Raw genomic sequence first — 14,732 nt, 5'->3', positions numbered from 1 at the left:
AAACCACCATAAAAAAAAGCCAGACTACGGTTTGCAACTGCACATGGGGACAAATAACGTCCTTTTCGAGAAATGGCCTATAGACAAAAAGTCAATGTATTGGAGTGGCCATCACAAAGCCCTGACCTCAATCCTATAGAAAATGTGTGGGCAGAACTGAAAAAGCGTGTGCGAGCAAGGAGGCCTACAAACCTGACTCAGTTACATCAGCTCTGTCAGGAGGAATGGGCCAAAATTCACCCAACTTATTTTGGGAAGCTTGTGGAAGGCTACCCAAAACGTTTGAACCAAGTTAAATCATTTAAAAGGCAATGCTACCAAATACTAATTGAGTGTATGTAAACTTCTGACTCACTGGGAATGTGATGAAAGAAATAAAAGCTGAAATAAATCATTCTCTCTACTATTATTCTGACATTTCACATTCTTAAAATAAAGTGGTGATCCTAACTGACCTAAGACATGGAATTGTTACTAGGATTAAAGGTCAGGAATTGTGAAAAACAGAGTTTAAATGTACTTGGCTAAGGTGTATGTAAACATCCGACTTCAACTGTATTCACATCACCAAATAATTGATTAATACACAGTATTACAATGAACGTCTACAGTAGCCTCAACAGCACTCTGTAGGGTAGCGCCATGGTATAGCCAGAGGACAGCTAGTTTCCATCCTCCTCCGGGTACATTGACTACAATTTGAAACCTAGGAGGCTCATGGTTTTCACCCCCTTCCATGGACTTACACAGTAATTATGACAACTTCCGGAGGATGTCCTCCAACCTATCAGAGCTCTTGCAGCATGAATTGACATGTTGTCCACCCAATCAAAGGATCAGAGAATTAATTTAGTACTGAAAGCATAAGCTACAGCTAGCAAGATCTACAGTGCTTAACATGTGGTGAGTAGTTGACTCAAAGAGAGAAAGACAATAGTTGTACAGTTTTGAACAAATTCAATTCTTTAAAAATTAAGAAGCAAGAGAGAGACAGAGAGAGAGCTTTATTTTGTTGTATTTTTTGTTCACTTTCACTTTTACTTAGCTAACGAATGCAGCTATCTAGTTTAGCCTACTCAAACACCTGGCTCAAAAAGATATGACGCTATGTTTGCTAGCTGGCTATGGCTGTCCAACACTGGAACTCTTCCAAGTCAAGGTAAGCTTTTGGTTTTTATTGATTTATTGACACCGGACCCGCCAGTTTAACTGCTAAACTACGTGCTGACTGTACACTACTGTATGATTGTTGCGGGGTTTACTAACGCGTTAGTTCTAGTAGCTACGGCACTGTAGGTAGGCTGCGTGTAGCAGTTAGTGGTTATGATATGAAGGTTTGGGTTGGAAAGGTTTTTTCACCTGGTCACAGATAGCTGATGTGTTGTGCACTGATGTCCCCAAGTGAATATAAAAGGTGAGAGGAGGAGAGGGCGTAGATGAGAGAAAGAATTCTACAATGAGCAAAATGATCATGCTGTTTGTATGTGGCGGCTGTGAAAGTGAACTATGTTTGGGTGTGCTTCTACACCTGCATTGCTTGCTGTTTGGGGTTTTAGGCTGGGTTTCTGTACAGCACTTTGAGATATCAGCTGATGTACAAAGGGCTATATAAATACATTTGATTTGGATTTGATTTGTGATCAGGGGTGTATTCGTTCTGCCGATTCTGTTAAAAAACGTTTCTTAAACAGAAACAAACGGGTATAAACATGTCTAAATTTGTCCAATAGAAACTTTGTTTGCAACTGTTGGGACTAATGATTACACCCTAAATCAGCTAGATGCAGGCAAGGCTAGGTTGTAGCAGCCTCATGACGTGTACAGGGAAAGTTTGAGTATCATGTAGCAACCTAAACCTATCAATGTTACATTGAGCTGGGTGAATGGAATATGAATGACAGTCATCCAGTATGCTATAATAGAAATAAGGCCATGCTCATAAAAACGCTCCTCCTTCCTCTGCAAGGTCACCAACCGCAGCTGATATAGCATCATACTGTCCTTTCACATTAACACCTTAAATTAGCTGTAACAGTATGATATTCATGTTATCACGTTGATATTTTGACTCCCCATGTTGTCACATTTATGCTTCACCAAAGGGTGAGGTTTCCTCCAGATGTGACGAGTTCAATCTTGGTTTCATCAGACTAGAGAATCTTGTTTATTATGGTCTGAGTCTTCTGGACTCAGGTGCCTTCTGGAAAACTCAGGTGCCTTCTGGAAAACTCCAAGCGGGCTGTCATGTGCCTTTTACTGAAAAGTGGCTTCCGTCTGGCTGCTCTACGATAAAGGCCTGATTGGTGGAGTGCTGCAGAGATGGTTGTCCTTCTAGAAGGTTCTCGCATCTCCACAGAGGAACTCTGGAGTTCTGTCAGAGTGATCATCGGGTTCTTGGTCACCTCCCTGGCCAAGGCCCTTCTTCTCCAATTGCTCAGTTTGGCCAGATGGCCAGCTCTAGGAAGAGTCTTAGGGGTTCCAAACTTCTTCCTTTAAAGAATGATGGAGGCCACTGTAATCTGGAGAACTTCAATGCTGCAGAATTGTTTTTTGGTATCCCCAGATCTGTGCCTCGACACAATCTTGTCTCGGAGCTCTACGGACAATTCCTACAACCTCATGGTTTGGTTTTTGCTCTGACATGCACTGTCAACTGTGGGTACTTTATGTAGACAGGTGTGTGTGTGCCCTTCCAAATCATGTCCAATCAATTGAATTTACCACAGTTGGACTCCAATCAAGTTGTAGAAACATCTCAAGGATGATCAATGGAAACAGGATGCACCTGAGCTCAATTTCGAGTCTCATAGAAAATGGCCCTTAACCAACAATGCAGTTTTAAGAAAATAGAGTTAAGAAAATATTTTGTAAATATATTTCTAAAGTTAAATTTGTTTTTTAAAGAACACAATTAAATATCAATAACCAGGCTATTTAAAGGGGGTATCAGTACCGAGTCAATGTGCAAGGTACAGGTTAGTCAAGGTCATTTGTACATGAAGGTAGGGGTAAAGTGATAATAAACAGCTACTGGCAGCAGTGTAAAAACATAGGAGGGGTGGCCATTAGTACGGGTGGCCATTTCATTAATTGTTCAGCAGTCTTATGGCTTGGGGGTAGAAGCTGCTAACGAGCCTTTTAGACCTAGACTTGGCACTCTGGTAACACTTGCCGTGCGGTAGCAGAGAGAACAGTCAATGACTTGGGTGACTGGAGTCTTTGACAATTTTTTGGGCCTTCCTCTGACATGCCTAGTATATAGGTCCTGGATGGCAGGATTATTGGCCCCAGTGATGTACTGGGCCGTGTGCACTACCTTCTGTAGCACCTTACGGTCAGATGCTGGGAAGTTGCCATAGCTGCCGGTGATGTAACCGGTCAGGATGCTCTTAATGGTGCAGCTGTAGAACTTTTTGAAGATCTGAGGAACCATGCCAAATCTTTTTAGTTTATTGAGGGGCAATAGGCATTGTCGTGCCCTCTTCATGACTTTCTTGGTGTGTTTGGACCATGATAGTTTGTTGGTGATGTGGACACCAAGGATCTTGAAACTCTCAACCCACTCCACTACTCTCGACCCACTCCACTACTACCCGCCAGGAAGTCCAGGATCCAGTTGCAGAAGGATGTATTTAGTCCCAGGGTCCTTAGCTTAGTGATGAGCTTTGTTGGCAGTATGGTGTTGCACGCTGAGCTGTAGTCAATTAACAGCATTTTCACATAGGTGTTCTTTTTGTCCAGGTGAGAAAAGGCAGTATGGAGTGCGATAGAGATTGCGTCATTGGTGGATCTCTTGGGGCGTTATGCAAATTTGAGTGGGTGCTGTTGATGTGAACCATGACAAGCCTTTCAAAGCACTTCATGGCTACTGATGTGAGTGATATGGGGCGGTAATCATTTAGACAGGTTACCATCGCTTTCTTGGGCACAGGGACTATGGTGGTCTGTTTGAAACATGTAGGTATTACAGACTCGGTCAGGGAGAGGTTGAAAATGTCAGTGAAGACACTTGCCATTTGGTCCGCACATGCTCTGAGTACACGTCCTGGTAATCTGTCTGGCCCCACAGCCTTGTGAATGTTGATATATTTAAAGGTCTTGCTTACATTGGCTACGGAGAGTGTGATCACACGGTCATTTAGAACAGCTGGTGCTCTCATGCATGCTTCAGTGATGATAGCCTTGCAGACGATAGCTAACTGTGGATGGGTGACAAAAGTTGCAGCTATTGTGTTGGCTGTTGTCATCTTACCTATCTGGTTTCTGTTTGGCGAGTAGAAAGCATTGACAACAGCAGCGCCAATGATCCACCTAGAAAAACCCCAATTAGAATAAAGATCCCATCATTTGAGAGGGAATGTGTGCTCAGTGTTCAGTTGGGGGTGCGTCTACAGTATGTGAGGCTAAATGGATGTATCTTACATGTCCGGGTCGACTGGCTCTCTCAGCTTCTTCAAAGTCTTGTGTGCTTCAGCCTGCAGGTTCTCAAGGACGTTCTCAAAGTAGTTCTCCTCACTAAAGTTCAGCTGCAGAAAGAGACCAGATCATCAGAAACAATCTAGACAACAAATTCTACATCCATTTCTCTTTCAAATTGGAAGATGTATCACAGTACTTTGGCCAGGTCACACATACATGGGCATACTCCTGGTCAAGCTTCAGATTGCTCTCTTCCAGAATGTGGTCAGGATAGCCAATATGCTCCTTAATGGCCATGGCCTGTAACATAGAGCAGTAGAACAGTCAGCTGGTAAGTTCTTTGAATTACACTTTCAAAATGCTGAGGTACATGGTATGTTTGTTTGCACTGCTTTGTTTGTACCTTCTCTCTTGCCTTCTCCTTAGACTGGTCATCCATCCAGTTCAGCTCCTCAAGTGTCTCCACGTACGCTTCCTGGATCTTACTGATGAGGTCACTGACCTGTCCACACAAAGAGTTAATAAATCAACATATACACACCCGTAACAACTCACATGGACACAAATGGGCACGCATGTTAAAAGTGCAGCCTAAACTGCTTTAGTGACAGTGATATAATATGCCGGAGAGGGATTATCCCTGTTTTGCCTGCATCTCGTCAACAGGAGTGACTCACCATGCGTTTACTCTCACCAGCAAAGGTCTCTCGCACATACAGAGCACCCACTGCGTTCTCCATGCTGCCCTGGACGTAACGCACACAGTCTCTCCACCGTGCCTCTTCCACGGTGGTCCCGTACAGTGCCTAACACACACAGACAGTCTAATTTGCCACACGTTTACACATGAGTTTGCTTTTCAATGTGCTTGATTTGACGTGTGCTCCTAAGGGTGCTCAAATATCTGTCTCACCTTTCTGTAGTGTGCCCTGGCATCTTTGAAGCGGCGACTCAGGCTGCTGACTCTCTCCATGACGAGCTGCCAGGTAAGGTAGTTCTGCAACGTTCTGGAGGAGAAAAACATGGACATATTTCACCAACTATGTCCCTCAATCGCTCAAGCAATGTATCTACATGACACACACAGCCCAAGACGGTGTGACCACAATCCACCCTCCTGCATGACTCGCGTGATAATTCACAGTAGATACTATACTGATAGAAGCACGTTTGAACCATGGGCTTCTCATGATCCTACCATTGTTCTACATGAACAGCTGCCATTGGGCAGAGTCTGACCTGACAGTGTGTTTGGAAAGCACGTCGTTCATCTTCTCCAAGTAAGGAGAGCTGTAGACCACCACCTCCTCCTCTCGCTGTAGGTCCACAGCCACGCTGGACAACACTCCACGCACAAACCTTGTCCAGTTAAAACCCTGTCAAAAATATATATGTGCTGCTATTACTATCAGGCTGAGCCTTCTTCTGCAAGCTACAAATACATACAGTGAATTCGGAAAGTATTCAGACCCCTTGACTTGTTGGTTACGCTACAGTCTTATTCTAAAATGGATTGAATTGTTTTTTCCCCCCTCATAAATCTACACACAATACCCAATAATGACAAAGCAAATATATATTTTTTTTAATTGTGCAGATGTATAAAAAAAAACTGAAATATCACATTTACATACAGTTGAAGTCGGAAGTTTACATACACCTAAGCCAAATACATGGGGGGGCAGCAGGGTAGCCAAGTGGTTAGAGCGTTGGACAAGTAACCGGAAGGTTGCGAGTTCAAACCCCTGAGTTGTTGTTCTGCCCCTGAACAGGCAGTTAACCCACTGTTCCTAGGCCGTCATTGAAAATAAGAATTTGTTCTTAACTGACTTGCCTAGTTAAATAAAAAATAACATAAAAAAACATTTAAAGTCAGTTTTTCACAATTCCTGACATTTAATCCTAGTAAAAATTCCCTGTTTTAGGTCAGCTAGGATCACCACTTTATTTTAAGAATGTGAAATGTCAGAATAATAGTACAGAGAATTATTTATTTCAGCTTTTATTTCTTTCATCACATTCCCAGTGGGTCAGAAGTATACATTCCCTCAATTAGTATTTGGTAGCATTGCCTTAAATTGTTTAACTTGGGTCAAATTGTTTCAGGTAGCCTTCCACAAGCTTCCCACAATAAGTTGGGTGAATTTTGGGCCATTCCTCCTGACAGACCTGGTGTACCTGAGTCAGGTTTGTAGGCCTCCTTGCTCCACACACTTTTTCAGTTCTGTCCACAAATTTTCTATAGGATTGAGGTCAGGGCTTTGTGATGGCCACTCCAATACCTTGACTTTGTTGTCCTTAAGCCATTTTGCCACAACTTTGGAAGTATGCTGAGGGTCATTGTCCATTTGGAAGACCCATTTGCAACCAAGCTTTAACTTCCTGACTGATGTCTTGAGATGTTGCATCAATATATCCAAGTAATTTTACATCCACATTTTGTTTTTATTTAACTAGGCATGACAGTTAAGAACAAATTCTTATTTTCAATGACGGCCTAGGAACAGGGGCAGAATGACAGATTTGTACCTTGTCAGCTCTGGGATTCGATCTTTTGGTTACTAGTCCAACGATCTAACCACTAGGCTACCTGCCACCCCGGTGCACAATTGGCCCAGCATCTTCCAGGTTAGGGGAGGGTTAGGCCAGGGTAGGCCGTCACTGTAAAATTATACAAAGGAGGAGGCTTGCTATCCTCATGATGCCATCTATTTTGTGAAGTGCACCAGTCCCTCCTGCAGCAAAGCACCCCCACAACATGATGCTGCCACCCCAATGCTTCACTGTTGGGATGATGTTCTTCGGCTTGCAAGCCTCCCCCTTTTTTCTCCAAACACAACGATGGTCATTATGGCCAAACAGTTATATTTTTGTTTCATCAGACCAGAGGACATTTCTCCAAAAAGTACGATCTTTGTCCCCATGTGCAGTTGCAAACCATAGTCTGGCTTTTTATGGCAGTTTTGGAGCAGTGGCTTCTTCCTTGCTGAGCGGCCATTCAGGTTATGTCGATAGAGGACTCGTTTTACTGTGGATATAGATACCTTTGTACCCGTTTCCTCCAGCATCTTCACAAAGTCCTTTGCTGTTGTTCTGGGATTGATTTGCACTTTTTGCACCAAAGTACATTCATCTCTAGGAGACAGAACACGTCTCCTTCCTGAGTGGTATGACGGGTGCGTGGTCACATGGTGTTTATACTTGCATACTATTGTTTGTACAGATGAACGTGGTACCTTCAGGCATTCGGAAATTGCTCCAAAGGATCAACCAGACTTGTGGAGGTCTTTTTCTGAGGTCTAGGATGATTTCTTTTGATTTTCCCATGATGTCAAGCAAAGAGGCACCGAGTTTGACGGTAGGCCTTGAAATACATCCATAGGTACACCTCCAATTGACTGAAATGATGTCAATTAGCCTATCAGAAGCTTCTAAAGCCATGACATCGTTTCTGGAATTTCCCAAGCTGTTTAAAGGCACAGTCAACTTAGTGTATGTAAACTTCTGACCCACTGGAATTGTGATACAGTGAATTACAAGTGAAATAATCGGTCTGTAAACAATTGTTGGAAAAATGATTTGTGTCATGCACACAGTAGATGTCCTAACCGACTTGCCAAAACTATAGTTTGTTAACAAGAAATTTGTGTAGTGGTTGAAAAACGAGTTTTAATGACTCCCCCCTAGGTGTATGTAAACTTCCAACTTAAACTGTAAGTATTCAGACCCTTTACTTTTTTATTTATTATTTAACCTATAACTATGCAAGTCAGTTAGGGAAACTGAAATGTTTCTGCAGTTAAGAACAAATTCTTATTTAACAGTGATGGCCTACCCCGGCAAAACTCTCCCCTAACCTGGAAGACTCTGGGCCAATTGTGTACCACCCTATGGGACTCCAGATCATGGTCTGTTGTTATACAGCCTGGGATTGAACCAGGGTCTGTAGTGATGCCTCTAGGACTGAGATGCAGTGGCTGAGACCGCTGCACCACTCAGGAGTATGCAGTAATTTGTTGAAATAGCTTTGGCAGCAATTACAGCCTCGAGTCTTCTTACAAGCTTGGCACATGTGTATTTGGAAAGTTTCTCCCATTATTCTTTGAAGATCCTCTCAAGCTCTGTCAGGTTGGATGGGGAACGTCGCTGCACAGTTATTTTCAGGTCTCTCCAAAGATGTTTGATCGGGTTCAAGACCGGGCTCCCCCTGGGCCACTCAAGGACATTCAGAGACTTGTCCCAAAGCTACTCCTGCGTTGTCTTTGCTGTGTGCTTAGGGTCGTTGTCCTGTTGGAAGGTGACCCTTCGCCCCAGTCTGATGTCCTGTGCGCTCTGGAACAGGTTTTCATAAAGGATCTGTCTGTACTTTGCCCCGTTCACCTTTCCCACAATCCTGACTAGTCTCCCAGTCCCTGCTGCTGCAAAACATCCCAACAGCATGATGCTGTCACCACCATGCTTCACCGTAGGGATGGTGCCAGGTTTTCTCCAGATGTGAGGCTTGGCTTCCAGGCCACAGAGTTCAATCAAGGTTTCATCAGACTAGAGAATCTTGTTTCTCATGGTCTGAGTCCTTTAGGTGCCTTCTGGCAAACTCAAAGCTAAGGGGTGGCTTCCTTCTGGCCACTCTACCATAAATGCCTGATTGGTGGAGTGCTGCAGAGATGGTTGTCCTTCTAGAAGGTTCTCGCATCTCCACAGAGGAACTCTGGAGCTCTGTCAGAGTGATCATCGGGTTCTTGGTCACCTCCCTGACCAAGGCCCTTCTTCTCCGATTGCTCAGGTTGGCCAGATGGCCAGCTCTAGGAAGAGTCTTGGTGGTTCCAAACTTCTTCCATTTTAGAATGATGGAGGCCACTGTAATCTTGGGGACCTTGGAATGCTGCAGAATTTCTTTGGTACCCTTCCCCAGATCTGTGCCTCGACACAATCCGATCACAGAGCTCTACAGACAATTCCTTCGGCCTCATGGCTTGGTTTTTGCTCTGACATGCACTGTCAACTGTGGGACTGTGGGATGTATGTGCCTTTCCAAATCATGTGCAATAGATTGAATTTACCACAGGCTGACTACAATCAAGTTGTCGAAACATCTCAAGGTTGATCAATGGAAACATGATGCACCTGAGCTCAATTTTCGAGTCTCATAGCAAAGGGTCTGAATACTTATGTAAATAAGGTATTTCTGTTTTTTATTTTGTATAAATTTGCAAACATTTCTAAAAACCTGTTTTTGCTTTGTCATTATGGGGTATTGTGTGTAGATTGATGCGGGAAATCAATAATTTAATCAAATTTAGAATAAGGCTGTAACGTAACAAAATGTGGAAAAATGGAATGGGTCTGAATACTTTCAGAATGCCCTGTACATATAGTACAGTGTACTATAAATAGACAACGCCATCCGACTCAAGTCTCATCCACTTGAAATCACTGGAGTGGAAGCACTTACGTTGAGATTGAAGGACTCCTGCAGTTTACTAAGGGTCATCTTATTGTAGAGAATCGTGACATCCTGACGTTCCTCTGCAGGGGATGTGGCCTATGACACGACAGCACAGAAAGTATAGGTGTACAGTAATGTCTGATGTATTATAATTTGAGGTGACAAACTGTATTTAGCAGTAATATTGATCTATTCATGATATTCATCAAGTTTATAACATGCGGACAACATAAAGTAGAGTGTAGTTGATTTCATGAGTCTCTATTAGATTAGTTTCTTGCTGTAGACTAATTCATTGAAGTCTATTTTTCATTTCTGTCCCAGTTCTGGTTCCCATTGTGGCAGGTTGGCACTCACATTGGCTATATCTGTCTCTAGATCCAGCACCTGCACCATTTCCTCCACCACACGGTCATCATCCTGGGTCAAGTTCCTGTCCTCGCGGGCAATCCTCGCCATGGAAACCATGAACTGCAAGTAGGCCTCTCGCACCTAAAGAGCCATACGACACATAACTGCAAAGTTGACCTGCAATGACATCAATATAACGTTATTAAACACGCTGTTGATGAAAGTACCCTTTTGTAGTTTCCATCGTTGAAGTAATAATCTCTGGATGGCATTCCCAGTCCTGGCTGGTCAATCTGTAAAATATAAACAGACATGTCAGTTTTCTATCACCAAATCACTATTGGTGAAGATTGACAAATAAAACACTGAACTTTGCGAACATTGTGTATTCAAGACACTGTCCTTACGTAGATAATGTGGCGACGGGAGTCGCGGTCATCCGTCCACACATACATGTCCAGAATAACCTTTTTGTGGTAATGAGAGTTGAGGGTGGCTAGAGTATCTTCCAGGCTCCAAGCCTGTTCTGGTATAATAACATTAAACAATTATATACAAGGCCATTTAATATAACATTAATCATCTGGCTTGCAGAGAGTACACTGACTACCTCTCACACAGCCAAGCATACAGTGCCTTCAGAAAGTATTCATATCCCTTGATTTATTCCACATTTTGTTGCGTTACAGCATGAATTCAAAATTGATAAAATAAATACAAATTCTCACCCATCTACACACAATGCCCCATAATGCCAAAGTGAAAACGTGTTTTTAGAAATGTTTCCATAAGTATTCACACCCCTGAGTCAATACTATGCATAAGCACCTTTGGCAGTGATAACAGCTGTAAGTCTTTCTGGGTAAGTCTCTAAGAGCTTTCCACACCTGGATTGTGCAACATTTGCTCATTATTCTTTTCAAAATCATTGCTAGACAACCATTTTCAAGTCTTGTCATAGATTTTCAAGTAGATTTAAGTCAAAACTGTAACTCGGCCACTCAGGAACATTCACTGTCTTCTTGGTAAGTAACTCCAGTGTAGATTTGGCCTGGTGTTTCAGGTTATTGTCCTGTAGAAAGGTGAATTCCTCTCCCAGTGTCTGGTGGAAAGCAGACTGAACCAGGTTTTCACTTGGATTTTAACCTGTGCTTAGCTCCATTCCGTTTACTTTTTATCATGAAAAACTCCCCAGTGCTTAACGATTTCAAGCACACCCATAAAATGATGCAGACTCCACTATGCTTGAAAATATGGAGAGTGGTTCTCAATTTTGTGTTGTATTGGACTTGCCCCAAACATAACACTTTGTATTCAGGACCAAAAGTTAATTGCATTGCCACATTTTTGTTGACTTGTTGCAAACAGGATGCATGTTTTGTAATGTTTAAATCTTTACAGGCTTCCTTTTCACTCTGTCAATTAGGTTAGTATTGTGGAGTAACTACAATGTTGTTGATCCATCCTTTGTTTTCTCCTATCACAGCCATTAAACTATGTAACTGTTTTACACTCACCATTGGCCTCATGGTGAAATCCCTGAGCGGTTTCCTTCCTCTCCGGCAACTTAGGAAGTTAGGAGTTAGGAAGGCCACCTGTAACTTTGTAGTGACTAGGTGTATTGATACACCATCCAAAGTGTAATTAATAATTTGACCATACTCAAAGGGATATTCAATGTCTGCTTTTTTTTTTTTACCCATCTACCAATAGGTGCCCTTCTTTCCAAGGCATTGGAAAACCTCCCTGGGCTTTGTGGTTGAATCTGTGTTTGAAATTCACTGCTCAACTGAGGGACCTGAGGGACATATCATTGTATGTGTGGGTTACAGAGATGAGGTAGCCATTCAAAAATCAAGTTAAACACTATTGTTGCACACAGAGTAAGTCCATGCAACTTATTATCTGACTTGTTAAGCTAATTTTTACTCCTGAACTTATGTAGGCTTGTCATAACAAAGGGATTAAAGACTTATTAACTCAAGACATTTCAGCTTTTCATATTTTATTAATTTGTTCAATTCCATTTATGGGGTACTGTTTGTAGATCAGTGACACAAAGTCTACATTTAATCAATGTTAAATTCAGGCTGTAACACAGCAAAATGTTCAGAAAGTCAAGGAGTGTGAATACTTTCTGAAGGCACAGCACTGTAGATGGCCACTGCCGCACAATTTACAGTCATATATCTGCTTGTGAAAATGCACCAGATGCACTTACGTGTGTTCAATTTTGTTTGATCCGCCGTCCTTGACTACATTTAATTATACTGGCGGCAGTCAGGAGGTTTGGCGCAGAGCACAGTGGTCTATTTTAAGAATCAGTCACAGTCCTGATTGAGGGCTGTTCTGCTGCCCACTCAACCCCCCCCCCCCCCCCCCCTCACAACACCTGAGAGCTGGGAGGAGGGGCAGGTTGGACGAGCACGTCACACGTCACTCTCACTCATATCACTCATCATTTCAGCTGGTGTGTGTGTGTGTGTGTGTGTGTGTGTGTGTGTGTGTGGTAGGTACCTGTAGCGCTGTTCCAGTCCTCTGAGGCAACAGGCCAATCTCCTATGCTGTCGATGAGATGCATGAGAGGCTTGGAGTCGAGCTGCTCTATCAAAGCTACAGCAGACAACACAGTAACACCTTTATGAGTCAATCTTACATACTTACTGTTGATTAATATTACAGAGTATGCAACTAATTCTGATGAGACCAAAGTGCTGTGTAACAGTGTTAACTGCTGTTGAGTTAGTATGAGTTTAGACGTGAGAAATCCTACTCACTCTCATTCATGCAGGAGCTGTAGAGAGTTTTGGCCTTCTTGAAGGCATCACGGTCCTGATCACTCTCAGTCTCAAAAACTCCTGTGAGAAGATAACCGACAGCATTGCAAAGATTGACCTAATTTTATTCATTGATTTTATCTAACACAGCAAGTTGATGATAACACCGTGTAATCCTGCATACAAGACAGTAGCTCACCATGGGTCACTTTTATCACATAATGGCTGACCCTGAGGTTACTATGGAAACATGTTGCTGACTGACCTTTAAAGGCCCATTGATTTTCCTGTGTTTTATATATATTTCCACACTATGAGGTTATGATCATTCTGTTTTGGTGTAAGAACTGTTTGAAAAGACCACCTGAAATTTCAGCCTGTCTTGGTGGGATGGAGTTTTGGCCTTCCATGGTGACATCCCCATGCGGTAAATTTGTTAGTGGACCAATAAGAAAGAGAGTTTCAAACCCCTCTGCCAATAACACCTCATTTTCAGTTTTCCCCTCCCCACTCAGACCACTCCTGGCAAAATTCTTGCTTGAGATATCGCCTTTTGCTATTTTTGTTTCTTTTTGACCATTTTAATTGAAAACAATCACAGTAAGATACTTCAGTGTTACCCAGAAATGATTTGACATTGAGATAAAAAAATAAAAAATGGCTGCATTGGACCTTTAAGCACGATCTCCAGCTTGTCTCTGAGGATGTCGAAGACGCTGTGGCGGGAGCTGGTCTCTGGGATGACATGGCGCTCCAGCCATCCCCCACAGGCATACTGGTAGAAGTTCTGACAAGCCTCTACCGTTGCATCCATGTTCTGCAGAAGACGAGCAGCTGTGGGGCCACAGTCAGATGAGGAGTCAAGAGAGGGGAATATGGGATTACATAGCAGTTAAGGGAAACTTGTGATGTAGTTATCTGTGATGTTGATGTAATATTGAGTGATGAGTTTGTTTTGGGAGGAAGAACAACCCCATATGAAGGCAGAATGCTCACCTGCAGTAACACACTCAGGAGTTGTGCAAACATTGCTGGGGGCAGAACGATACTGCTGCCCTGAAAACATGACACAGGGAATGGATATAAGAGGAACTTTTAATAGAAAACAACTGTCGTCATTCCTGGCAAAGAGTATGAATTTATTTTAACAGCAGCATTAAGGACCATTTGGATTTCTCTGTCAATCATGGCTTGATACTGTCTGTCTGTCTGGTCTCTCTGTGTCACGACTTCTACCGATGTCGGTTCCTCTCCTATTTCGGGCGGTGTTCGGCGGTCGACGTCACCTGTCTTCTAGCCATCGCCGATCCATTCATCATGTTCCATTTGTTTTGTCTTGTTTTCACACTCACCTGGTTTCAATTCCCTAATTACATGTTGTATTTTTTCCCTCTGTTTCCCCCATGTCCATGTTGGGAATTGTTTATTTTGTAAGTACGTGTTCTATGTGTTACTGGTGCGCTACTGGTTTTATAGCCATGTGTTTGTTGTTTTGCATGCAGTTAGTTTTATATGCTCCAGCTATTCACCACTCCACCACTTGTCTTCCAATCCTTTGTAGATTAGATTTTCAGGGACCTGCACGGGCAGGGTGTAGTGGTGTATATCGATGACATTCTGATATACTCCGCTACACGCGCCGAGCATGTGTCTTTGGTGCGCAAGGTACTTGGACGACTGTTGGAGCAAGCCGTCTTTCAGCAAGCCGTCTTTCAGCAAGCCGTCTCCTTCCTAGGGTA

At 42.9% G+C, this 14,732-nt stretch overlaps 1 protein-coding gene across 2 annotated transcripts in view; it reads right to left on the bottom strand.

Moving 5' to 3' along the window:
* The window catches only part of mmel1 (membrane metalloendopeptidase like 1), a 44,469-nt gene that overhangs the window by 17,873 nt on the left and 11,864 nt on the right, over nucleotides 1-14,732 (bottom strand). For both annotated transcript variants that reach the window (XM_090240905.1, XM_021609387.3), the window contains exons 4-18: nucleotides 13,990-14,049; nucleotides 13,666-13,827; nucleotides 12,994-13,074; nucleotides 12,734-12,829; nucleotides 10,624-10,742; nucleotides 10,444-10,509; nucleotides 10,223-10,357; nucleotides 9,872-9,961; nucleotides 5,659-5,795; nucleotides 5,333-5,426; nucleotides 5,097-5,225; nucleotides 4,823-4,921; nucleotides 4,636-4,719; nucleotides 4,423-4,526; nucleotides 4,253-4,311 (exon numbers count right to left, since the gene is read on the bottom strand). In XM_090240905.1, the coding sequence (XP_090097031.1) occupies nucleotides 4,253-4,311; nucleotides 4,423-4,526; nucleotides 4,636-4,719; nucleotides 4,823-4,921; nucleotides 5,097-5,225; nucleotides 5,333-5,426; nucleotides 5,659-5,795; nucleotides 9,872-9,961; nucleotides 10,223-10,357; nucleotides 10,444-10,509; nucleotides 10,624-10,742; nucleotides 12,734-12,829; nucleotides 12,994-13,074; nucleotides 13,666-13,827; nucleotides 13,990-14,049 (1,515 nt within the window). The remainder of the gene's footprint in view (nucleotides 1-4,252; nucleotides 4,312-4,422; nucleotides 4,527-4,635; nucleotides 4,720-4,822; nucleotides 4,922-5,096; nucleotides 5,226-5,332; nucleotides 5,427-5,658; nucleotides 5,796-9,871; nucleotides 9,962-10,222; nucleotides 10,358-10,443; nucleotides 10,510-10,623; nucleotides 10,743-12,733; nucleotides 12,830-12,993; nucleotides 13,075-13,665; nucleotides 13,828-13,989; nucleotides 14,050-14,732) is intronic.

The sequence above is a fragment of the Oncorhynchus mykiss genome, chromosome 7 (genome assembly GCF_057628025.1).
Source record: "Oncorhynchus mykiss isolate SJ-2025 chromosome 7, ASM5762802v1, whole genome shotgun sequence".
Taxonomy (NCBI): domain Eukaryota; kingdom Metazoa; phylum Chordata; class Actinopteri; order Salmoniformes; family Salmonidae; genus Oncorhynchus; species Oncorhynchus mykiss.
Note: the sequence above shows the minus strand (reverse complement) of the source record. Positions and strands in the feature narration are given on the sequence as shown.